Here is a 27,455-nt window from a genome sequence, read left to right as displayed (position 1 = left end):
TACAGACATATTATTATGTGATGCCCTTGTTTTATGTTTTTATTTTTGGTTTTAGTGTTTTTATCGTTAACTTCATTCTTATCATTTGCACTTGTTTGATTTTGAGTGACGTCTTCTTGCTCTGTTGGTCTTCTGCTTATGTTAATTTTGACATTTGGTGTTCTGATTTTGTCATTTTTTGCCATTGTGCCGTCTTGTTTCTGTCCCGAGGACCCTGTTTTGTGTGTGTGTGTGTGTGTGTGTGTCTGTTTTTGCATTGTCTGTCTGAACACTTTAGCAAACTTGTGTTTTAGAAATACGGAGAGGAAAACAACGCCGCTCAGCAACAGCTTTGATGTTGCACATCAGTTAGACGTAAGCAGAAATCACACTGACAGGCCATTTATATCTCTCTTCTCTCATTCGTACAAATGTGATGCATTTTATCTTGTACATTTAATAGCCGAGAACTAAATTAGGTCAGTGGCTGCTTGTACAAACACTCACACAAACACACCTGGGAGATGGCACACTTGCATGCACAGTCTTGTACTGTTTGATTCTGCATGAACAGGGGTTAGAGGTGACATGAACAGATAAAGGCAACACGTGCCCTTTATTCTCTTTGGATTCCCTCCCTCTTTAGGTCTCCGATTGAAGACCACGCCACTCCAAGGTCACAGTCTGGAGGAAAGATCTGACCCATCCCACCCCCCCATTTCCCCCCTGCTCTTGCTGCAGTGACTCACTCACATTATTCTTTGATTTCTGTATCACTGTCAGGAGCAGCTCACAGGCTGTGGCATCTCTGTCAGTCGTGGACGAGGAGACTGGACCTTGGGCACCTGCGTCAGTGCTGAAGCAAGAAGTGCTTGGGGGGGGAGAGAGAGAGGGAGCGCTGCTGTGCCATAACGCACAACAAGGAGGAGGAGGAGGGAGGGTTAGAGGAGGTTGAAGAGTCGCCCTCAGTTGCCGAGCGCATCACTGACAAGCTGGTAGGTCAACAGAGAGAGAGAGAGAGAGAGAGAGAGGGAGAGAGAGAGAGAGACCTCCTGCAAACGTGCGAGTGACAGATCAGCGCCTCTCGAGCAGCCCTTTGGGTTAAGGGTTTGGTTGCCCCTCTTGATCAGCGCCAATCAGAGAGAGAGAGAGAGAGAGGGGGTGTGAGAGGGTGAGGGAGAGGGAGAGATTCAAACCCAGTGGACAATAAGAGCTGAGGGAAAAATCAGTCGGACCAATCGTCAGAACTCAAAAGAAACCCAGTCGGAGAGAAAGAGAAGGAGCGAGAACACACACACTCACACGCACGTACGTACACGCACAGTCCACTGCTGCTGCTGCTGTCACTGCTGCTGCTGCTGCTGCTGTCACTGGTGGTGAGATGATTATTCTTATTAAACGCTTTTCATTACCTGTGTGTGTGTGTGTGCGCGCGCGCCATGTAACGTGACTGTGTTATGTGCAGTGTAGAACATGCTGTCTGTGTGTGTCTGTGTGTGTGTGTGTATTGTGCTCACACGCAACAACTGCTGTTTGTGGAGCTACCGCAGTAAAATAGATGGTTTAACAGGTCTCTCTATATGTGTGTGTGTGTGTGTCAGAGCGGACGCTGTGTGCGTCGTTTATGCAATGTTTTTGCACCTTCTGTGATAAACATGTCCTCAGCGTTAGGAAGTGTGGTGTTTTGCGCAACTCATTGTTTTTGTTTTGTTTTGCTCTCTTGTTTTCTTTACGTTTCATTTGCGAGGATTGCGTCTGACATGGCGGTGATAGAAAAAGAAGAAGCTTTTTTTTTTTGGTTACTTGGCTTGACTCGACTTCTTGTGGACAGTCATCTCACACACGCGCGCACACACACATGTTCAACAGAATGCGACACGGCGGCTCCGGCGGTTTTTAAATTGCTACTTTTCCCCACCGTTAATGGACGATCAATTAGAGAACTGCGCGCGTGACGCACGCGTCCTCCGCAGCCACGGCGCGTCCGTGCCGTGACCCTGTGCGCCGGACACGCTGCTTCATCTGCAACCAGTGACAACACTGTTGATTAGGTGATGGCTAACTTAACCTTGGAAATACATCACCCCCTCCTCCTCCTCTTCCTCCTCTTTCCTCTCCTCCACACACGTCTGGCAGCTGCCTGCCCCCCTCCACAAACACCACTGCCTATAAAACTGATGCCTCTGTCATGTTTATCCTCACCATCATCTTCACCCACCATGAGTGGGGAACTAAAGCTGGAACAGATTTAAACCCACAATGCAACTGGCAAATACAAGTGAATTCTGTTTTCCATTTCCCACTTAAAGGTAACTCAGACTAGGGCTGGGCTACAAGTCCATATTATGACGTGAGACAAGACATAGTCCTAGATTTTCAGTATGGCATATCATGAAAAGGATGTGGCATTGACAAGCACTACCCATATTTTTTTGAATGCATTTGTGAAATACACTAAATATTATATATTGAATAAGAAAGTAATTTAATAAGACTTGTTTTATTTTAGAGTGTATTTACAGTGCATTGTTTTATATGTCTTACAAAGTGACTTCTCAAAGTTATATCACAATTAATGTATCAGAAAAACAGTAATCAAATATTTTTTTCAAAATGAGTTGCAATGATGAGTGGCCACTATATTCAACTTATATATAAGTTGAATATAGTATATATATATATATACATATATATATATATGTATATATATATATATATATATATATACACATGTATATATACAGTATGTACACACACACATATGTATATATATATGTAAATATGAACTGAAACTAAGTTCTGTGTTTTGAAGAAATAAAATAAGTACAAATTATCAGTGTTCAATCACATGATTGTTTAAATTGTTGTTTTTCATTACCACAGAATGAGCCTTTTACGTTTATATCGGGCAGGTGCTGCTCTACAAAGGCGGCCATTTTGGACAACCATGTTTTTACAGTAGCCCACAGTGGCCAAACTAAGCATCTTTTTTTTTTGTTTGTTTGTCTTGTGGCTTCGTCCTGTCTAGGGTTCGTCATAGCGGATGATCCGCATATTTGATTTGGCAGAGATTTTTATGCCAGACAGGAGTACACTGGATGTGGCCCCCTGTGGCTGGGGTCAATTCAGAGTGTCCAGTTAACAATAGGGATTGGATACCTTCCTAAGGGGTATTCCGGCCCTTGACCTAACGGGGGACTTGAACCAAGTTCTTTGCACTTGGACAAGGGCTGCCCCATGCAATTTCATAATAAAGAAAATCCAAATTATGCCCACTGGAGCTTTAAGTTTGAATATGTTCTGCTTTCTTGGCTCCTCATACTTAATATCTTTGGACAAAATAAAACATTTGTGTATATTTTTTCACAATTTTCTGTCATGTTTTGGATAAAACAACTAGGGCTGCTGAGCAATTAATCATTTAAAACGCAAATCTCAGCATGAAACCACACAATTAGTAAATCACAAAGGTTGCAATATTGTTTTTGATTGTCCATCCATCCATTTACCAATTCATCCTCCACGGGGTCGCACTACAGGGCGACAGGCAGGGTACAGGACAGTTCGCCAGTCCATTGCAGGGCCACACACAGACAAACAACCATTCACTCCCACACCTACGGTCAATTTAGAGTGTCCAATTTGACCTCATTCCCATATTGCATGTTTTTGGACTGTGGGAGGAAACCGGAGAACATGGAGCCACACGTGCACACACAGGGGAGAACATGCAAACTCCATGCAGAAACGCCCTTGTTCCAACCGGGGCTCAAACCCTGGTCTTCTTGCTGCAAAGGCAAGAGTTCTAACCACTACACCAACCGTGTGGCTTTTTTTGGCTCTAAAAAAGAATGTTGGAAGCAATTAAAACTTTAAAATAGAGTGATTGCAGTTTTAAGTGTGCCATGCTAATGCTTTCCCCACTGTTTTTGATTTATCTTTTATTTTTTTTAATTATTGAACCAAATCACAGTTAGGTATTTTCCCCAAACTGTGCCGCTCTAGAAATAACTAATTGATACATTAATAAACAAAAATGTATTCAAACATTATCTACCACTTGTCCTTTGAGGGACACTGGGTGGTTACATCCTGGACAGGTCACCGGTCCATCATGGGACCGACCGTTCACACTCACGTTCACACCTTTAGTCGAGTTCCAGGCTCTGCTGCTCAGCTGGACATAAAACCCTCACGAGGCTTATGAGCCGCCTGCAAACCCTGCCCTGAGAAACCATCTAACCGCACATATTCATTCACTTGATGAGTTTGTTTTCATGATTCAAGTCTGGTCGCGTGTTGTTGCTGCACAAATAATAGGGAGGCATAAGGCAGCCTCATTAAAAACACACTACTCTCTCTGTCTCTCGCTCTCATCTCGCATCCCCCTTTCACAATAGGCTATACGTCAACCTGTACAGTGCAGACTGTCAGTGGCCACATACAGTAAAGCTGGAGCGGCGGTTCTATAACAACAGAGCCAACCTGCTTAAATAATTGAAACCTCAGGGTAACATCAAACCCTCACGCAGCTCTCCATATGGAGCCGAGTCAAGAAAGAATACATGATCACGCCACACTCTCAGTAAGACTGTTGTGTTGTTCTTTTTGTTGTCGGTCTGCTGGGCGAGAAGAGGAAGAAACCGGATTGCACACGTAACGGCAACAGCCACAGAGAGAGAGGTTGGCTCTGGCTGACCATCAACTGTACATGCTGTTTAAAATGCACAGATACTGTAGTAGTACTGTAGTCCACAGAACTCCGCCACTCAAACAGTTCAGGTATATAAAGCCAACGAGCAAACCGACAATATGTTCATTATCCGCACAAGACAAAATCCCATTCCCCAACAACAGGCGGTGGTAGTCGAAAGGCAAAAAGGGTGAACCCGTAAATCGAATCAGTGGCAGCACTTATTAATATTAACGGCAGTGTTCGTTTATCTTGTCACTCACGCAGACGCTCACTCTCGACGGCCATGTCATAATTTAATTAAATTCAAGATTGTGTTTGCCATGTGTACACACATAGTTATAGTAAAAGTGTCTGTGATTTATTTATTTATTTATTTATATTCCGTGCAGGTGCCGTGGTAATAAACAGAATAAATAACAAGGAAACAAAGAAAGCAGTTAAGTAACGTTATTATACAGTATAATAAAAGACACTTGTACACACTGCAGCATTTATGGGAGTATATTGCTCATGTTTTAGTTATATTGCACTTGTTCAGATATATTGCACCCCACAAGTCTTTATTATCGTCCAAATGACCAAAGTAAATCTGGAAAGTATGGAAGATGGTGCATTTAAATGAGCCCCTTGTGGACTAAGACATTTGCTTGTTTCTTCTTTATTGCGTCTGAACCACACGTCTGGAGAAGTTGGGGGCAACCACGAATTGTCTAACATAGATAGAGGTAGACGATGTCCACTTTTCCTATACGGTCCGTGATCCGTGCTAAAACGGCTAATTATAGTTATCTCTCTTAATCTATACCTAAGCTATCGGCAGCACAGTTGATCCTGTTGATGCCAGCAAAGGGATAAACGCTGCGGTGTAGGGATGGTCATCGACTGCTGGATGGCTTAATGTCAGGGTGGTGTGGCTGGCCTGTAAGATGCAAACATATGAACTGTGTCACTTGTTGTGGTCCACATTGTGCAGCCCTACACAAGATGTACAGCAACAAACAAAATCCTTTGCTTCTGCATATTTCAAAAGCACTAAGGTATAGGAAGATAGAGCGTGTGTGCATAAGTTAAAATGAAGTGGGGGGGTTTGACATCAGACGGAGCCACGACGTTGCCTTCACTTGTAGTTTCATTCAGCCAGCCAATGTCAGAGGTCGTGCACTGGCTTTAATTTCTGGATATCACTCAGGTCAAGGTCAAAAACTGTCATTCAGTGTGCCGGAGTTTGCCATATTTGAGTCGTGTATATGTGTGTGTGTTTTTGACTGCACTTCTCCTTTGATGTGAAGCACAGTCATGTGTGTAGCTCAAAGCTCGTCATCTCTCAGTCTGTGCACCACACACACACACGCACACACACACCCTCATTGTACTGCTCCCCAGACTCACAAGCGTGTAACCACAAATAAATGACAGTTTTCTGCTAGTTTCTTCATCTGCTCAGACATACGGAGATGAGAGGCCTCTCTTCTGGCTGCATGGTGGAAAGGGAAGCAGACTCACATTTATCAGGAATGTGTCAGGGAGAGCAGCTTTAGCTGAAGGAGAAGGTGTTATCTTATCTCAGAGTTACAGAAAAATATGCCGCGCCTCTGCGACTTGGTGAACCTGATACATCTGAAGTGGCATGATTAGAGGATGTGTTTGTAATTGCTAATCTTTGGAGCGTGCATACGTAAGTCAAATGGAAGGCATGGGCAGAGACAGAGGCAGATTGTTGCAGGGATTAGCGTTGGCTGTATTGTTCCTCCAGGCACAGTAAAGCGTGATGCGGTAAAATGCAAAGTATCTCAAATTATTGAAAAATAAATGAGAGTAATGTCCCCCAGCATTCTAGGAGGGCACTCTGTGTTTGTGTTAATGTTTGCTGCATGTTTTGGAAATGACTCTGTATGCTAAATTATGGGTTTACCCTCAACTACAAATTTATTTCAGGAGTTTGTAAACAGCCAGCACACACGACGTCTATCTGTAGTTGTGAGGACACTTAGATCTACCAAATTACCTTAAATAATACCTTAAACCAACAGTCCTGAGTTTAACACAAATACCTAAACTCATGTGGTGATGCTAAATAAAGTTAAAAATATGTTCACAGAGATGACTGAACGCTTGATTCGTAAAAACTATATTTAAAAAAATCACTCGCAGATTTCTTTTTCCACCTAATCTTAACTCTATAAAAGGATTTACGAGTTAGGAGGAGCGTCCAAATTGTCCTTATGTTGCACTCACACATGCACACACAGAGGCTTCAACTGTAACACTACTCAATTAGAGCATCGTGGGTTCACTGTCAATATTAGCATTAAAATAAGATTTATTTGCAGTGAGCAGCACTTATCTACACTTGGGGACCAATGCTTGCTCAACCCTAGACTCAGGATTTGAACCAGCGACCCTCCAGTTCCAAGCCCAACTCCCTTTCACTTGGCCATGGGCTGCCGAACTGACTGTGTTATAATTACCGTGTATTTAAAATGGTAAAGAACATAGGACAATCAAAAATGAAACGGTCTAAGCAATTTGCTAATTGTGTTAAATTACAATCTTTATTTGAAAATTAATTGTTCACTCCCGACCATCCAATCATAATTTAATATTCCAGCACAGGCGTTCGAGAAATGAAAACGTCCACACAAAAGGACAGAGTGCAACCGAACAACACAGTGGACACCACACCGCAGGTTTCAGCTTGTTGTTGAGCTGTCAGTGTGCGCTGACAGTCTCACAGCTCAAGTGGCAATGGGACTAAAGCATGAAGCCACTGGCTGATGGTGATAAGGATAACAGCTGACAGGAGGTAAAAATCACGAGCGCTCTTCAAGTGCGTTGGAGCCTCAGAAGTGATCACGTATGTCATGAGCTCGCAGGCTTGGAGAGGGAACGCGGGCAAAGATGACGAGAGGCGGGACGATTAAGAGGCTGGACGACATAGATGCCATAAAGTGCTTATCTGTGGTTACCATTGCACAAAGTGACCAGGAGTACTTATATTCTCCTCCTGATTGGATGCAAGTCCATTGCCGACTTAATAGACAGCGATACATGCTTACCCACGTACTGCACTCACCCAGCACAAGCAAATATTATTTTCAAAGATTGCTATTGAATATTTTAAAGATTTTCACTTCTGCATTACTTAGACTCCCCCAACGTACGCACTGCTTGCAAGAACTTTACTCACCGCCGTCATTATCTCATTATTTCCTCATTTATGTGCAGGAGTGGAGTAAGATTAATCACTGAATCTCCATTCACATGGGAATAATGTTAGCTCTAAACGCCTGCAGATTTATGATGGCTTCCTGTGTTTGTCACTCGTCCTCCTCCATCCAAATGTTCAGCCATCGCTGTAATCTCCTACACAAAACCGATGATTTGTAATAAGTTACCCTGGCAGAGACGGAGGAGCCCTATAACGACAGTGTTTCTGCGTGATGGAGCGTCCCAGTCACGCAGCAGAATGAATCTGCTTTCCAAAAACCGCACGGAACGTTTTCAACAAATGCGTCATGAGCACAGCAAATCATCGACTCTTGTTTTGGGTGATGAACTGCTGGAGCCGGGTTGTGCAGGCGGCCCTCTTCAAATCGCCCTCCGCTGAGATTAGAGTTGTCATTCACAATGATGTTGCATTTAGCCGTCGCCAGAGAAGTTTTAATTGGTGAGCATTTTTGCAGTTCAGCCACCCTGCCTCCAAATGGATTCACAAGTTATCTGTCCTCTGTATAAAACCGCCACTCAGAATCCATTGTCACCACAGATGTTCAGCTTTTCTTTCTCACTCCGTTTGTGCTACGTGGGCTGGACAAGAGGGTGAAATCATTATTACAATATCACATTCTGCAAACTGAAAAAAAAAAAAATAGAGAAATGTGTGAATTCGATGGAAATTTATATTAGGCGTGAATATTTGTAGAGTAGATGTTGGAATAAATAAGTAAAAGTAGCAGAGCATGGAATGGTTCTGTGAAATCCTTGGATGGCTTATACTTCATCCATCTCCAAACTAGAAAATTGTCCTGTCTGTTAGTTTACGGTGACCTTTAAAGTTCTGGTTAAGGATTTATCTGTGTTAGAGTAAGAGTTACTAACACAGAGTCACCACTGATGCAATGCAATGCACGCCCCACTGCACTGAGGACCAGAGACATGGTGGCTGCTTTGACACAAGGAAAAAGTATTTTTAGCCACTGAACAAAAGGCTCACTTCATACAAACTAAACCCGGTGATATCTTAAGAATATGCTAATGACTTCATCTCAACAGGAAACAAAAATTAGCAGATGGCTCACTATCCCAAAGCAAAGTAGGGTTAAAATCGCCAGTTTTAGCTCACAGGAAAACAGGAGTTGCTGGTCGACTCCTTACTTGAAATTGATGATTTTCTCTATTGACTTTGGTGCAGGGAGTGAACGGTTCACAGAGTAACACAGGGATCATTTTCCAGTCAGAAAAGGCTGTCAAATAGCAAGACATTTTCATTTTATCAGGCAAGCTTTTTTCCTTGTGTCCCTGTTAGTTACCGTATATTCACCAGCAGCAGACCTCCATGTCTCAGGCTGGCTTTCAGCATGTACAGCAAAGTCATGGCTCACCGTGTGTCAGTATGTCCTACAGCCACATGTCAAAAACCTCAACGCGGTTGTCTGAGCCTTCAGGTTGACAAGTTAAACATGAACACTTCACATCAGGACCTGCTGTATGTTTTCAGGTCCTGAGAGACTCCTCAAAACACAATACAACACCAATGACAGAACATTGATGCTATATGTAAAAAAAAAAACAAAACCAAAGAAGTTACTGCTTTTTAAAACAGTCGTGTGGAAAGGGAATTTAAGCATTAAATAAGTGACTTTTGATTGAAAACGGCAGACAACTCAGAGGTGGAGTGATTTTGTACGTGATCCAGATAAGTTGAGAAATGCTGCCTGAAGGTTTTTGGCAAAGACAGTGAGGACAAGTGCTTTGGATAAAGGTGAATGCCACAAATTAAGTGAAGTGTGCAGTGACATCTGGTCTCTTTGACTGCACAGGCACGCAGTTAGAGACAGTTACGTGACTGCATAACCTCTTCATGATAACGTTGTGTTTCTGGCTTAGGATACGGAGAGAGGATCACTGAGATCTCGTGGTGCATTATGGTTTCAGGATGAGACAAACGCTTTAATTGTCTTGTCATTTGTTTTAATGGACTTGGGTCACAAATGTCCAGAGGGTGTCTCAAAATGTGGAGTGCATCCAGTGGAAAAGTGCGTAGCGTTGAGATGCTAACATATACCATGTGTTTGTGTGGTCGTTTTGCAACAGCCTGCTGCTCATCACACAATATTCAATCAAGAAAAAACAATGAGGATGGCACATGTGTGTGTGTGATCCTGCTTTGGCAGCTCACAAACAATCTTCTCAGAATTCAATTGGAGTTTTGACAGATTCCCCACCGAGTGGCCTTCTGCTTCCATCCTTGTGCAAAGTCATAAAAGCAAAAATAATCACCATGGGCGAGCTTGAACAAAATCTGACAGTGCACCTTCACATAGACGGTGCCTCTTGGGTTTGTGTTATTTTCTAATTGGGCTTCCCATCGTCTATCAGGACATTTAATCTCACTATGATGTCACTGGCCTTCAGATAACGCTATTTTGATCAGTTGAATGTTCAGCATGTCAGATTTAGTGGCATCTCGCAGTGAAGGTGCAGACCTCTGACTCCCTCTCATTGTGTAAGAGAACCAACAGTGGCCTTCAGATAATGTCAAAATGTTAAAGACCTAGTGTATGGTTTGTCATTTCTGAGACCTGGTGCCAGAGTCAAATCCATCCATTTTCTACCTCTCTATCCTCCACGACAGTTTGCCAGTCCGTCACAGGGCCAACAACCATCCACTCTCACATCAATTTAGAGTGTCACAGTTACATAATCCTCATATTGTATGTTTTTGGCTTGTGGGAACACACACACACACACATGGGGAGAACATGCAAACTCCATGCAGAAAGGACCTTCTTCAGACTGGGTTATGAACCCAGGTCTTCTTGCTGCAAATTGAGTCAACAGTGAACTACCACATACTGCACATCAGTGTGCATCATTTACTCCATAGCGGGTACGAAGTAAGTAGAGCAATAAAATGTGTGTAGTCAAGTACATAAAGCAGAGTAAATGGACTTCAGCTGCCTAGTGTCACAGCATTTTTCAGTTTGCAGTAAGTCATTTCCCATCATCCAACGGAAGTCCGCGTTCAATGAGCGCGCTCAGAAGGAAACGTTGGCTCGATGTACTGTATGATTCAACTCGTTGAATTCTTGTTTGCTGCAGTAAGTCTCGATTTGCGCTACGTACATGAAGTTCTCCCTGTCATCCTCCACGTCCAAGGCAGCTTCACAAATCACATGGCACCAAAACATGCATCGAGCTCTGTACCAACTATAGCTAAAAGAGTCCCTTTTCAGGGTGCCAGTCACAGAATAATTCAATAAGCCTGTTTAGTCCTACCAGCACATAATAAACAGACCTCCAGAAGCTCACCCAGATATTAGTGTAGGGTTCGTGGCTGGTGCTGCTACTAGCACTGGCAGGAGCCAATGTTTTCTGTTAGTACAACCTTCTTATGTCCGTATTTTAGTCTTGCCAAAAGCGTACCTAAGCAGGTGAAACCCAAGGCAAGTGGCGCAGTCCATAGTTAATAGCTTATCTAGTGTCATTGACCTACAAGAAGCATTTAAGTGACCTCCAGGAAATCATTAACAGTACACACTTATTTCTTATCTTAGCTCTCGAAACATTATACACATGTTTATCTGATTTTGGATTCCCACCAATCCTAAACACATGACCTTTCAAGATGGATTTTTTTCCTGTGTCCTCGCCAAACACTTAGAAGTCCCAGGTTCTCGATTGTTTATTTTTCTGCTATGATAATAAATGTAATATATTCAAGTCTGGGACACTTACCCAGAGTTTAACACATGTCTTGGATGTGTCACCTTGGGATTTTTCCGTATTTGTGGACATTTTTAGATCTTGACTATTAATCAAGAGAATATTCGGCAGATTAAATGCTAATAGAAGTGATAAAGGTAAGTAGGTAATAAAACTTTACTTCAGGCTCAGCAGACAATAAAATGCAGTTCATTCCTTTGCAGTAAGAGGTTCATTGTGTGAGTCATGTTAAAAAAAAAAAAAAACAACTCTTTATATTGTTGTGACATTCACAAGTTCATTAGACACTTTCTTTTAATGTCAAATCAAAATCAAGTGTAAGCACAGCACTGAGACCATGGTAACAATGGTGAGTACTAAAAATCTTCACAGATTTTGCTTCATCATTGTGCCACACATAAACATGTTGTCAGTTTAATGATAGCGGTGGATATATTTTATATTATTAATACACAAAAGGGGTTTTGCAGTTTAAATTAGATAATAAATTGTTCTTGTCAGGAACAGCAACCATCAGGTTGCCAGGATTTGTCATAGGACAAACTGTGTGTTGGTCTAAAGACTGTCTAAGCTAAAGGCCTCAGTAAACAGAGGGATCAGATCAAAAAAGACACCATGGTTTGAAGAAAAATAATATTATGAAAGATGATTTTTTTATTAAAGATTTTTTTTTAAAACTGTACTGGATGCTCACTCTTGAATTTATAGCTCCTGACAGCAACGGCACAGTCAGCATTCATCTTTAACCTTGACATGGGAACACCAGGGAGACCCCTGAGTGAGGATTACAGGGAATTTGACGTCAGATTCTAGTCTGGGTTCTTTCTACAAGAACATTAGCAGCTCATGGAATCAATGTTAAAGCAGCGAGAGGTGAGAAGACGGTGGAGCAGGGAAGGTGTGATTCTTTTTTCCTCTGCTTTGAAAGCCTCAGGTGCAGCATTTCTGAGCATACGGTTGCAATATGGTGCCGTCACTGTATTTAAATCACAACACGATTCAAGACTCAACATTCTTTTTCTGTTATGTAAAAAAAAAAAAAATAGAAGATATGAAATAGGGTCCCAAAAAATACAGTGCAAAAATAATAAATATATACATCAAACATGAATCATTTAAACATTGAAATATATGGAGAAAATTAGGCAATATTCACAGCTATTAGTTTGCTGTTCCAGCAAACATGGATGAGTGACATGGTAGCTCAGTGGTAGAGCGAGTCATCTTTCAACTTGAAGGTTGTGGATTCGATTCCCTTGGGCAAAACACTTAACCCCCGTTGCTCCCGACAGCTGAGCCGGCAGCGTGTGAATGGGTATGAAACATGAGTGATAGAAAATGCACTGCACATAGATGCGCTGTGGCAAAACCGTAGCATAAAGCAGCTTTGAGTGGTCATGAAGACGAGAAAAGTGCTATACAAATACAAACCATTTGCATGAGCACATTTTTTTGGGGAACAAACACTGCGTTGCTTGCTGCCATCTTGTGAGTCTCTTTGGGGAAATGCCAGGGGCGTTGGGCTCCAGTCATGCACCACGATGAACTATGGAAGCCCAAGGAGGCGGCGGTAAAATTATGAATTCAATTATGAATTCATTATTAAATAAATTAATCACCCAGCCCTAAAGGTGCTTTTAACTCAACAGAGTATTAGTATGTCTAAGCTTTTACTTGGCTGGCACCTGCCAGAGGTTAATGACATGACATGACATTACATGTCATTTAGCAGACGCTTTTATCCAAAGCGACTTACAATAAGTGCATTTAAACATTTGGGTACAAATAAGAGCTAGAAGTAAGTAAGAGCTTCAAGTAAACCAAACTATGAAGTGCTAGTCATAAGTGCGATGTATACATTATAGTTTGACATTATAGTTTATGCTGCGCCGCACACAATAGACATGAGCTACCATTTCTGATGTACTAAAAATACCGTAAAAAGCTTTACTTCACCTCTGGGGGCAAACATGAATGTTAATCCAAGGTAATCCAAAACAGGGCCATACTGCAGCCTACGTGCATCACTTTGTCCTTGTATCTGAAGAATGCAAAGGACGTGTATCTGCAAAGTAACTCATCTTTATATCAAAGACCATGCGCGAGTCAATATTTGTGACGTGCAAAGCACACCGCGGCATTCATTTGCAATCAGCGGCGGTGCCGTAACGTCACCGAGTTAGACAGTCACACTGTCGTCTGCCTGGATGTGTAACCATGTACGTCTGTGTCAGACACTGACGGCCACCTTGAACACGTTTGACTGCATGCCAAATGTGTGAACACAATTCTGTGAGAGGACAGGATGACTTGCAGCTGTGACTGTCCCCCCCCGTAAAAGCTGTCACAGGTAACCTTGGAGAACATGGCCTTTTCCAGTTCTCTTCTCCAGTGCGTGTGCCCGGCAGTAATGCAAGACATTTCCCTCCAGTCCAATAATATTGATGATTTTGTGACACATGTGTCTGTTCTCTAATTTGATATTGTCAAAGCACATTATAATAATGTGATAATTATGTAGTGCAGCGATGGAGGAAGTGGTTTTACTTCATTCTCTCTACATCATCTCTGATCATCCAATAACCAATCAGCGATATGTGGACTCATCATCACTCTCCAAGTACTAGCCAATCTTAATTATACAGCATGTGGATTCCAGAGAAATGACATGCAAATGAAATAAAACAGAAATTGATGGTTAATGGCGATGGACTGACTAACAGTTAATCATTAACATCTCTACTGTATACCAGTGCTTTTAATAATAGAGAATGCTCATATATTACTTTCAAATTTCAGTCAGTTTAACCATTTATAAACAGTTGTTACGGATTTCTATTTGAAGACATGAATAGGATTTTGTTTTCTCAGCTCAGCTTCCTCCTAAAATGTCGTTAAATATGTACTGTGCTGTATTTACATTTCAATACTAAATATGCGATGCAACGTCGCCGTTTATCATGGATGACAGATCGTCTTCCCGTGGGAGCCTCCGCAATAAAACCGCTTGAAGCTCAGCTTCAACTGTTCTCTATGGGACGGCACAAAATAGTTTATTTATTTTTTTTGGTCAGTGATTGAACAAAATGTGGGAAAACGGTCACTTCCACAAAAGTGGATGTGGGGGTGGGCGGGATACGGAGGCTGGGCATCTGCATGATGATTGGAGGACCTGTCTGAAAGGCGGAACCAGTTTTTGATCGACAGCGTTGCAGAAACATACACGACAGCGGAGCCGTTTCTGCCTCAGTCCTGCGTGGATTTTGCGAGGGAAGTGTGTAGACAAATAGCTGGTCGTTGCGTGCCATTTGTTCGCCAATATAGCCCATTTCCATTTCTACATATATCACCGTATATAAAAACACCATTATAGCATTTCAGTTTTACATAATTATCGCATTTCCTTGTCCTAGTTGTTTGTTTGCAGGATTTATGTAGAAATAACTTGGACTGAAATGAGCTTTCAAAGACCAGCAACCGCCAATGGTGCCAAGTGCATCAAGAAAGGTTAATAATCCTCTTCCAAGCAAATGGGCCGTTCTGTCTGTTAATATTGTCTTGTCCCGTTTTCATGTGCTAACTCTAATTTTCAGGGTCAGGCACTGCAATGAAATTTGAAGGTATAAACACAATAAAGTGTCAGTGCTCCGTGTTCAGAGTTGCATGAAGAGTGATGGTCGTGGGTTTTGGAGAGGAAGTTTGCCAGATTTCATTTATGCATGAAACAAGAAAGAAAAAGGGAGTAGGGAATACGAACTCCATCGAGGTCACTACCGAGGTTTCCCTGGCCTTTAAGTTTCATTAAGCAAAGTGCATTGAAATAAAGGAAATACAGTAATAGCACTTGTGGTTAGAATGTCACTCTCTCACCAGTATTGATCCATCATTTTCTAAAACCTGACCATTATTAACTGAATGCATCTGTGCCAACTGAGGCTTTGAATTTCAATATTCCATTCAAGTCAGATCAAGGTACTTTTCCATAAACCAAGTAAGTCATAAAACAACCAATGTTATCAGTTATTAATGGTATATTGAAAATGGCTCAAAATAATACTGTATAGGTCAAGGTTTTGCATATTAACAATAGTCATTTTGGATAATCTAACTCCTTAAACCTTCTTAATTTGACAGCATCCAACATCTGTTATATTTGTTATTAATTGTTTTGTTTTTTTTTGTGTTGACAAGCAAGCTGTATCAATCCCATTGTTTCCCATAAATCCTGCTGCAGCCCTTCATATTCTAATTTGTCTTGCCACAGTTTCATGACGGACCCAGTTTATTTGTACTTCTCATGGACATCTCTAACTGAATGGTTTGTTCTGCTGCTCGCTTGCGCTCTTGCAAATCACATCATCGAGCACTCGCACTGTCGACAGCCAGACCTTATATTTTCAGCTTCAACAGTGCATGTAAAGTTCCCTCTTTCAAAAACTTCTCTTTCAATCTCCCGTCGATGCACCCGTAACTCATGCGAGAGCGAAGTGACCACAGTGACCTGTGTGCATGCGCCAAAGATTAAATCAGTTCTGCGGGAAACATTTAAGTCGTTGGCTTGAATGGACTCGCAGTTCACTGAGCTATTTTTTAAAAAAAACTGCTTTGTCACTTGTCCTACAAACCTATTGTTCCGTATAAAGTCAAGGTTGAATGATGTAAGACATGAGCACCATTGATGCGACGATGAGAGTAGTGGGTCACGTCAGTTCCGTGTCCACTGTGATGCAAATACTGAGCCCTGCAGACACCTGCAGGTGTCGTAGTCATATGCTGAAATCAGCAATCCCCGTTAGTTACCTCATACATGACCTTCCTTTAACACATCAGCAGGATTCTGCATATCTCACCTCAACAGTATGTTCATATTAGGGCTGCCAATTGATTAAAAAAATGATTAATTAGTTGAATAATGTAGGTGTAATTATTTTCATTTGGCACACATTAAAAATAAAGTAATTGTACTTAATTTCTTTTGTAGGTGTATAGTCACTTGATTTAAATTGTTGTTTTTCATTACCCCAGAATGAGCCTGTCATATTTAAATCATCACCATTTTTTTTTTTTTACAATAGTCCACAATGGACAAAAGAAATCTTTTAAATTGTGATGCTAACTGAAGGCGAAATAGGTTCTCCAACACACCGGGAAGGGAAGAGTTACGGTGAGGGATATTGCAACTTCACACACTGTTGTTAAATTTCACACACCGTACAATGCTGATGCTTTCACAGCATCTTTAAGCTGAGACAGATAATCTCCTGAGAACTATCGAGGGAACGCGTATGCGCTTATGTGGAATATGTGCTCGCATGCAGTGCTATGCATTCACTTAAAAACCAAACCCGGACCAAACTGAAGAGCCATGGAGGTCATTAACAGGACATAGCACAAATGTAACTTCTTGTGTTCTCACAGCGAGCACAAACAACTGCACTTTCCAGCGTTCAACATTCATTACTCACAGTACAGTACAGTTTTTTTTGGTTTTTTTAATGATTTCTCACAATTCTACTACTCTAATTTGGTGAGACTTTTTAGCTATCCAAACCTACAAAATCCTAACGCCCACCTCTGAACTACTGGTATAAACAAACACTCCCTCTGCCAGGTCTGATATTACTTGACTGAGCCTGTTCTTTCTGTTTACAAAGCCCAAACAAAGGCTGAATAATAACATCAGCAACAAAAATCTTCTGTTATTTCACTGAGATCAATTAGATAATATTTTACAGGGACAATTCCAGAATTGTTTGCATCCATCTTTAAGGTGAATGTGGAGATAAATACACTGTGGCTTCTTCTTTATTGGATAATGTGGTAGAATTGTGCCACTGGAAGTAAACAAAACTTTCTTTTATAACGCAATAAATATTTGAAATTAACCGCTTTGATTGAAGCATTCATTTTGGCAGCATTATTGCCGTCTGTAAGGTGACAACCAAATACATTTTATCCTTCTATTATTGCGGTTTATTTTGCCCCACTCACATTTACCTCTGACTGCAAACAAATTAAAGTCTGTGGGGCTGCCCAGATTAGTGAGCGGAGGAACACTCATCAGGGTGTGCAGATTGCATGAGCACTGAAGCTTGTCAGCCTCTCACTCTGACCGCGCTCGAAACAGAGTAGCACAAACAAAGCTGAGCTGAATCCTGCTCAGGCCAGCTGCAGCCGGTCACACTTGTTGTAGTTGTGTTCATCACGGCCTCTCGCACAGCCCGCTAACTCCACCAGAGTGACAACTCTCTGCACGAGCAGTCACAGCCACTTTGATCACCACAGTTGCTCTCACCACAGCGTGTCAGCTTGTGCAGCAGCGGCCCACACTGAGCAGACAGAGCTCATGCTTGTCACAGACGCTCGTCCACGCTCACCACATTCACGCTGACTCGGCCGCAGTCCGAGCAGCCAGCTTTACTGAGCTTCCGCTTTACCGCGATCTGCCACGGGCCGTGGCCAGGGTTCTTCCCTGCGAGAGCCGTGCTTACCTCAGCCACAATCAGTCACGCTCACTGGAGTGCTACACAGCCTCAGCAGCTGGCGCTGTACGCTGCACAGGACCAAGCAGCCATAGTTGGAGTCACACTTGCCAGAGGCAGCCTCACAGCTGCCATCATTTACGCTAAGTGGGATCTTACTGGCCCCCTCAAAAGACCCAGTACATCTCACCCACCCACAAAGTCTCACAGCAGGACCCAAAGCTGATCACAGCCTTATTCAAAGTCACACTCACCTCATCCCACTGGAAGCAGAGGTGATTATTATCTCGGGCAAGGCAGGGTGATGGAAAAGCTTTGAATTTATTTCCTTTGCATGTGCTAACACACTCATAGATAAATATTTTAATACATCTTCTATCCATCTGGGTGATGTAATGAGACGATAATGAAATATGATGTGTGTTTTAGGATTTGTGGGATTCAAATTTACAGCGCAAGGTCTCCCGCACTACCTGTGCTTGGGATAAGATTAGATTTTTTTCTTGCAATCTTAATGGATTTCTGGCAAGAACTCCGGCAGTAATATCCCCGTGTGTTACACAATGGAAATGGGTGCACAATTCTTGCCTGTGGCAAACACACGCGCTGACATATCTTGCTGATAAGTTAAAATATGAATTATCTCTTTGTAATTCAATGAAATAACAGCATATGTTGAATACAGTACAGCCACCGAGAATAACTCTGAATCTATTCAGGCTGTTCTGTCGCAGTTTCTGATGAATCTCTAAGAGTGACTTAACACCATAAACACTTCATGTGTTGGAGAGAGAAAAGCAACAGCTCTGGTGTTTAAAAAAGCCTAGGACAATAAGCCTTGCACTGATTAGACAAGAGAGTAACAAAAAAAGTGTACAAGTACAAGCACTTCTTCCCAGCCTAACAGTACACTGTGTTTATACACATACGTACATAATTGAGAGAGCGAGAGACCATGAGCTAACCTTGGCTGCTTCCCAAGGTTATCCACAGTTTTCTCTTGAAGTTCCACTCCACTTTCAGTTGTCTATATTTCTATATGTTAACGCATCTCCACTGCAGAACCTGTTCTTCTTCTTCTTCTTCCTCTCCTCTGGTTAAGATGGTTTTTAGAGGGGCAGTGAAGCTTTTTAGGTTTGGTAGCGTTCAGCATTTCTGACGCACATTTGCATCTCTGTGTGATTGATGACGTGGCACAAGCTGCATTATTGGGTGGGTGTCGCGACACACAAAAACATAAACTGAGTTTGTCCACAAATGAATATTCAAAAGTAAAAAATGAGCCGCACACTTGCGCTCACTATTTCAATATAACTTTTTTTTCATATCATTAACATGATCATTTAATGACATAATACATTTGTCACATATAGATTACATAACTCTACTTCTTCTTTCAGCTTCTCCCTTTAGGGGTCACTACAGCAGATCATCTGCCTCCATCTATCCTTTGTGTCCTCTTCTCTTACACCAAATGTCCTCATGTCCTTCTTCACGACATCCATGAACCTTCTCTGTGGTCTTCCTCTCTTCCTCCTGCCCGGCAGCTCTTTCTTCCTTTTTCCAATATAATTACCATCTCTCCTCTGCATGTGACCAAATCACCAACATTGAATCTCTTACTTTATGTCCAAACCTGAGCTGTCCATCTAATATGATCATTTCTAATCCTGTCCATCCTGGTCACTCCCAGAGAAAATCTCAGCATCTTCAGCTCTGCCACCTCCAGTCTTTCAGACAATGCCTTTGTCTCACTTTTGCTGCCATCCCTCCGTCACCCATCACCACTGACACTCGTCTTCACCCCACTCCAACCTACCTGTACTCTCGTCTTAACTTCTCTTGTGCACTGTCCATCCCTTGGGACGGTTGACCCCGGGTATTTAAACTCCTACACTTCCACTGCCTCTACTCCTGCCATACCACCTGACTCACTATCATTCTTTGAATAGATCCCATAACGCTGCAGTTACAAAAAAAAACAACAACAACAACAACAACAAAGAAAACAGCAGTTTTTAAAATCCATATTTACTCTGTTTGTTGTTGCACTGGTTCAGTCAGGAGTTTTTCACTTTTATTGAGGTCATGTTGCCCTGCATCACATCTGTCTCACATTCAGATGTATTCGATAATGTTGCCAACTGAAAGCGAGCTTTACTGCAGCCACAGATCAGATTCAGTTAATACACGCTGATACAGAAAATGCTGTTGCTCTTCAAAGCAGCCCCAGACATCATAAAGATGTACATTATATCCGTGGGGCTTATACATTACTCATTCTTCAGTCTGGACTGGATATGAAAAACAAGAAAACATTCCAGACAATTTCTGGCTAAGTGTCAAAGACAACTCTATAGAGCTTCAAGGTGAACCACAGTGGAGATGTTTGATTTATGGTGCAAATTATTCTGCTGGGCCAGTCGAGTCCATGTGCTGAACTCCACTGCTCTTTGTATAGTTATTACCAGAGAGTGAAACCTTGCATTCCAATTACAGTAGGGCTGTATAGCTGTCATTTATGTTATCAATGACTATAGCTTCTCCTTCCACTAAATTACTAGCCTGCCTGTGAATAGGCTGCCTGTTGGTGTGATCAATAGCTCCGGATCAAGCCACTTCAGAGATGCATTCTTAAGTTATGCATATATTCAGTGATGTTGTGAAAAGATCCCCCTTGTGACTGGGGACAAAATAAGCAGCGAGAAATATTGAATGTTGCTATGCATGGTCTGAATGATTTTCTGACAGGTGGTCTGCACTCCACTTTTCCCCGGGAACCAAACTGGATAGAACCACCATCTGAAAACATGCTGAGTCAAGTAAAGCAGTCTCACGCTGTCCATTGATCAGGACTTTGGTGATCCCCGACTGTCTGTACTCTAGTCGGTCACAGAGCAGAACATAGAGAGAAGAGACGGCTTGGTGTGATTGAGGGCTGGAAAAAACTGCTTGGTATGACCTAACCCATTACAATGATAACACCTAATATCCTGTTTGGTGGGGGTTTGGGAATTGAACTGTGTATTGCTAGAAAACCGCTTCACCTGAAATTGACCAGACTCCCGTTCACCCCCAGCGGACTTACTTGGGTGGGCATGGTGGTTTTCCCAGCTGAAGGTGGTGTTTTGGCTCCTTGTTCAGGCCGACGTGAAGACCTCTGCCAGGCGAGCCACTTCCTCTGCCATCTCGGGGTCATGCTCTTTGATCCAGATCTCCAGCTCTGGATTGACCATTCTCAAGCACTGTTCAAGGATAATCGTCTCTGATATGTCTTTTACTGTGGACCTGTCTGGTTTTACCCATTTAGCGAACAGGTCTCTCAGACAAACATACAGTTCTTGTGGTGTCTCACCAGGCTCAGTCTTCAGTGACCAGAATCGTCTTCTATATATGTTTCATGTGTAATTTCTCTGCTTTAACGTTATCATAATTTTCAGATTATTTGACATCCATTGAAACAGAAACAAATCAGACGCACAGCCAATCCATCTTTAGGCCGGCGACATACATGAGCATTCTTTCAAATGTGGTCAGGAAGTGCTCGATGTCATCTTCTGCAGCTAATGGGTGTAGTATGGCTTCCCTATAGGCTATGGGTTCCCTCTGTGATCTAAAACCAAATCTCATCTGGATCATTGCAATTGTCATCAACATCATTAACATCATCTCTCTGTGGAGGTAGGCTCTCCTCGAGAGTGTCAGGCTCTGGTCGCTGTCTCAGCACTGACCAGCAACACAGACAGAAAATGGCACCTTTTATACTGTGTCCCTGATTGTCAGCTCTGGTACTACTATTTGCAGGTTTCCCATCAACAGCATTACTACCAACAAACTATTTATTTTTAACTTAATATTTTTAACATGTTTTTACAATTTTTTATAATGTTTTCTTTTTAATTATTTTATTAAAAACAAACTCCACAATCACCATTAAGATTCCAAAAGTCATATCCATTTTCCACAAGTTCCCCTGTCTTATCTCCCCACTTGGTCTGCCCCGGAACCATAAATAAGTTCCTGTTCACCTTGGGACTCTTTTACCCAAACACCATGCTGCAACAAAAGAAAAGGGTGAGTGTCTTGCCACACTTTAACATCTGTTCACTATCGCAATCCTAACACATATTAACACAACCACCCTTCAAAAAAATGTGAACTACCACAATTATGACCATCATGATATTGAGGCCCGCCTGGATTTATTTTGATTTTATGGCTGTAGAATTGTCAAACAATGTTTAATGAGTGAGTGATTCTGTCTTTTTCTAAGATAACTTCAGCTTTCAATATCTGGCAGTTATTCAATATTGTTGTAGGTTTTGACCGTGCAAAAGAATTTAAAGGAATGAAATACAAAAAACAGGATTTGGATTTTGCAATTTCACACAATTATTCACATAATATGACATCTAATATGACATAAATTTGCAAAAAAAATTGCATTTGCAATTTAAACTTAAAACTATTTTACATATGTTCAAACATTTTTGTAAAACATTGTTTATTTTTAAAGTTTTGGTGTGTTTTTGGAGTACATGTCCAGGCGTTTTTATTCTGTGTAGTACTAAAGCAGTGTTCCTCAATCCTGGTCCTGGAGACCCACTGCCATGTTTTAGATGCTTCCCTGCTCCAACACATCTGATTCAAATAAATAGTTAATTAATACCAGGCTTTTTGCAGAGCTTGGTGGCTATTTGAATATCAGTTTCTGTATTTACTACTTTCAGAAAGAGTTTAGGCTTTTACCATTTGTGACCCACCACGCAAAACTAGCAATAAGTAGGCAGAGGGAAGTCTGAAGATTTAATTTTTCCACTACATGCTTCAAATCACAGTAGTGTGGGTTTTAAAACCGCTGCTTTAGTAGTTTTTTCGCCCAATCAGCTGCTCCTCACAGGAAACGCATGGCTACTTAATTATGCAGCTGTGCCGTGCTCCTCACTGTGACTGCTGCTTCCAGAAGCGTGTGTGTGTTTTCACCTTTGAATGAAGATGAGGAAAAGGAAAAACACACGACAGAGGAACTAAATCGTGGCTTTTACAGCACAAATCTTTGGCTGCACCTCTTAACGTAGACAGAGGCTTCTGGTCATGCCAACGCTGATCTCACTTCTGCTGTGCTCCTGGACTTTATGCTAACGCGTTAGCATTTAAGATAGCTGACTTTCTCCAGAGTTCATACACAAACGGACGGATTATTAAGCGGCCAAAAGAGAGTGGCAGGACATGAGACTAAGTGGACACCTTGAGGTGGACGGACACTGTAGTTACGGAGATGACGTCATGACGCCAGCGATGAAAAGAAAGCACCTCAAACCTCTTATTAACCTTCTATCTTATGGGGTGAGTTTTAATCAACATTGTTAATCTATATTACGTTAGTGTTCATTTGAAGTCACATACAGGGATTAAAACATGTTTTTTTTCATGCTGGACGCTGTCTTTTAATAATCCACTGTGCGTTTCAGATATGTGGCTACATTGTTGTCAGCTATAGCTCGATATTGTTTTAAAATGCAAATGTTACACACGTTGAAACTTGTGTTCGATCACATGATCGTATCATAAGCTGTAATGGGAGCACGTGAGCGTCTGCTATTAATATGAATAACACACCAACCTGATGTGCAGGGCCTCTGCTAAGCTTTTGGGGGCCCAAAGTATAATTGGTCAGAGGTATACAGAGCGGTGGCTCTGCTGATGTGCTTGAATGTGTGAATGACACAGCTTTATGTATGAAGTATTGACTGTGATGCTAATGATTTAGCAACTCCTGACTTAAAATGGACTATGCAACAATGAAACTGTACTTTACTGCAACTGCACTGCAAACTGTTATTTCAAAAAGAAAAACAACAAAAACAGATGATGGAAAATGACTGCACTAGTGTAAGGACAAGAAATGATTACAGAATTAGCCACCACCCTTCCTATATATTTTTCAAGTTATTTCAATTCAAATGTTAAGAGGTTATTATGTCCAGTTTTTTTTATGTATTGTGTGTGTGTGTATATATGTATATATGATGTTCCGTGTAGCAGTGTGGCTCACAAAATAGTATCTGTTCTCCAGTTTCTGTGATGAGAAGTAGCACATACAGGAAGGTGTGGTTTCACTGACAGCTAGACCAGGAGGGGGTTGGCCTATGTAAATGTGATGATTCTGTCTTTTGACTCCCAAAAGGTGTAAATCTTTGAGGCTAAAATTCTCCCTTAAGCAGTTTCAAGAGTGCCTACATTAAAATGGCCACAACTTCAAATATTTTCAGATTTCCATGTGTTAGACATTAACGGAAAGCTTGGAAAACACCTTCAGACCCTGTAAATAACTCAAAATGTCCCTTGGCCTACTTGTTGCCAAGACTGGGCACATTTAGGAATTACGGTACTGAGAAACAGACATTGCAAGTCCTGAGGGCTATCTTCAATCAAGTATATGAACGCAAAGCTCTATCTGCTTTCCGGTAGTTTTTGAATTTTCTAGATGTCACAGACGCTCTTGTAGTTATAGTAATGAGAAGTACGCATGCCAAACCCTGTCAGTGAGGACAAGATGGTCACATAAGAGTTAATGTCTGCGCAGAATGTTCTGCTGTCAAATTGGTGTTGAAATGCAAAACAGAAGTGGATTTTAGTCTAAGCCTTTCAATTTCTTCCTGCAAAAATATAATTATCTTTAAATGATTTAAGCGTGTCGAAGCTCTTTTCAAGGTTTTTCAGCTTGCACTGAAGTGACAGCATGACAGACACTGCTAACAGCAAGGGACGTGTTCATTCACTGGCCATCTTTGTGTTTGGAGTGATGCATAATGATTTGTTGAGCATTTGATTGACATGGATGTCCCATTGGAGAATAAGTGGGTCATGTCATGTGACACCTCAAGACTTAACAGACAAGATGAAGTAAGACAGGTGTTTGCACTGTGCCCTGTTTAAGTTTCTTACCCTGTTTCTCTGGTGACTTTGGAGGATTATTGTCAATATTAATGCTGTCACAATTTTAGACTCACTTCATGACCTAGATATGTTTGATTTAAGTCAAGTGTTGGAGGTATGTTTATTTTTTTTCTGTGTGGCACGGGGGAAACATTGAGTGGACCTGACTTTATGATTATTTCTAGCTCTACTTTTTAGGGATGAGTTGATATGATACTCATTATCTGTATTGGTTATGACCGAAATGCTTCTCTAGACAAAGGCAACATGCTGTCAAGAAAGATATCCACCATGCGACACATGTGACAGGGCTGCGAATGTCTGCCACAGAGTTAGAGCATGATGTTTTTGAAATGGTTGTATTTTGGTGGTGAAGCAGCAGCATAAATGTCTGATAAATAGCTTCTTTATTTTTTTTCAAAGATTATATTAGTCTTATATCAGTATCGATACATACTCAAGGTTGTGATGTTGGCACTGTATGAGAGTTAATGAGCCATACCCACTATGTTTTTGATTAACCAGGAAGTCTGTGCCTTTCAGTCCTTGCCCAGTTAATGAAGCCAACCTATTGGCTGTGCAAAGGACCACAAACTGACACCGCTTATGCTTGAGAGATGCACTATAGAGTACATTAAATCAGTGGTTCATTAGTGCAGGGTATGGATATCATAGAAGACTAGTGAAGCAATTGGAAATTAAAAAGTATTTTGCATAATGCCTGGAAACCCCAGCGTGACATGGAGGGTTCATCTCATTAATAAAATGTAGACTGTGGAAAGTTTAAACAGCCACAGTTGCTTCTGGGCTCGTCTTAAGATGTCTTGTTAGCAATATACTGTACTTTGTTGGATACTAAACATGAAATATGAATAAGAATGTGCAAAGCAATTATTCCTTGTTTATAATTTATTGCATCTTGCCCTGAGGTCAGTGCTTCCAGGGGAGACAAGTGTGTGTCTCACGTATTGGACAATAGTTAGTTTGGAATAGACTGATGGAAATATTTCCCTCAATAAACACATTTAATGACAGATAATTAGTCTGAGCGTGTCATTGCTTAAATGATTTATTGAGATCATTTTCATGTTACATGAAGTGATATAATTAGCGTCAGCTTATCTGGCTTCAAACTTGATGGCAAGATCGGCATGTATCTGTGGAGTTTACTCTTTATTCTCTGAAGCCACAAAATGACAGGGGGAATGCATGCTTCACAAAGGTGCATTGGTGTAGATGGCAGCCATGTTGACAGTGAGGGCGTGCTTCCTTTCAGACAGCAAACTCAGTGTTGAAGAGTCAGTGCCTCACATTAAAAACTAAACTCTCACTTTAATCTCTTAAAGGTACAAAGCAGTTGGAGCAGGCTACATTTTGAATTCAAACATCCAAGCCCCTTTCTTCAGACTTCCCTGTGCTACACCGTCGAAGCTCAGGAACGCACAACGAACACGGATTCACGCGCACAGTGCAGCATCTGTAAGTTTCTGTACTTTTCATTGACGCTTCCGTCCACTGAAAGTTTTTGGATACTTCTTCAAATGACAACGTAATAATGAAAAACAACAAATACTCACAAAGTTCACAGAGACATTATGTTAACCTACCGGTCCAGTAGAAACGGGGCCACCATGTCATTACTTTCTAGCCCCAGTGTTCACTCTAGTCTTGATACTCTGCATCAGCTTTTTCTTGACAGTAAAACAGCTTTCGTTTGCAACCAACACCCGTTGTTGGCACCTTCGTCTTGTTGGATTTAGCAAGCTAGCTCTGGCGCTCTTCTGTGTATGCACATTTAGTGCATGACGAGGGGTATGCGCATGGGGAGGAGGGCTGATGGCAGTTTGATTGATGCATCACTTTCCAATTAATTATTTTGGGACGTTCAATATGATAGGATGGGGTTTTTACAGGCCTGTCCGTTCCACAGCTGACTGACATTTTTCATTTTTGTGACAATGCATTAATTAATTGGTTACAATCGGGTGTGAAGAGGATTTTAAGCAATACAAGAAAAAATGCTCCAGAAATTAATCTCCCACCTCATATTTAATTTGCTAGTAGCAGTCAAATTGACTGTCACCCATCAAAAACTATTCCTTTTTAGATGACCTTCTTGAAGATAAATATTGAATTGATTTAGAATTTGATTTAGAAAATAACATAATGCTACATGGCTCTTATCATCCATCCTCTGAACTGAAACTCACACAATATGAGGTTTATGGGATCAGCCAACCCACATGGCTTGAAAAGGTCCACCAAGCCTTTCAAAACCGGAACTGATTCAACAAGCATCCCTGATGGGATGAGTAAAATTATTTCGGAAATGAATTAGGAGAAAATTCAGCAGGTTAATCATGAAACAATTACTGCCATGCAAACAAGTGCAACCTGCTGTTGCCCATGAATAA

General features: G+C 41.5%; 1 protein-coding gene across 2 annotated transcripts in view; it reads left to right on the top strand.

Moving 5' to 3' along the window:
- The first annotated feature begins 23,394 nt into the window (after positions 1-23,394).
- Positions 23,395-27,455, top strand: part of gabra3 (gamma-aminobutyric acid type A receptor subunit alpha3) — a 90,071-nt gene continuing 86,010 nt past the window's right edge. For both annotated transcript variants that reach the window (XM_044042343.1, XM_044042342.1), the window contains exons 1-2: positions 23,395-23,448; positions 26,388-26,520. In XM_044042343.1, the coding sequence (XP_043898278.1) occupies positions 23,444-23,448; positions 26,388-26,520 (138 nt within the window). In that variant the 5' untranslated portion in view covers positions 23,395-23,443. The remainder of the gene's footprint in view (positions 23,449-26,387; positions 26,521-27,455) is intronic.

This window comes from Solea senegalensis, linkage group LG13 (assembly GCF_019176455.1).
Source record: "Solea senegalensis isolate Sse05_10M linkage group LG13, IFAPA_SoseM_1, whole genome shotgun sequence".
Taxonomy (NCBI): Eukaryota; Metazoa; Chordata; class Actinopteri; order Pleuronectiformes; family Soleidae; genus Solea; species Solea senegalensis.
The sequence above is the reverse complement of the archived record's forward strand: the minus strand, read 5'-3'. Positions and strand labels throughout refer to the sequence as shown.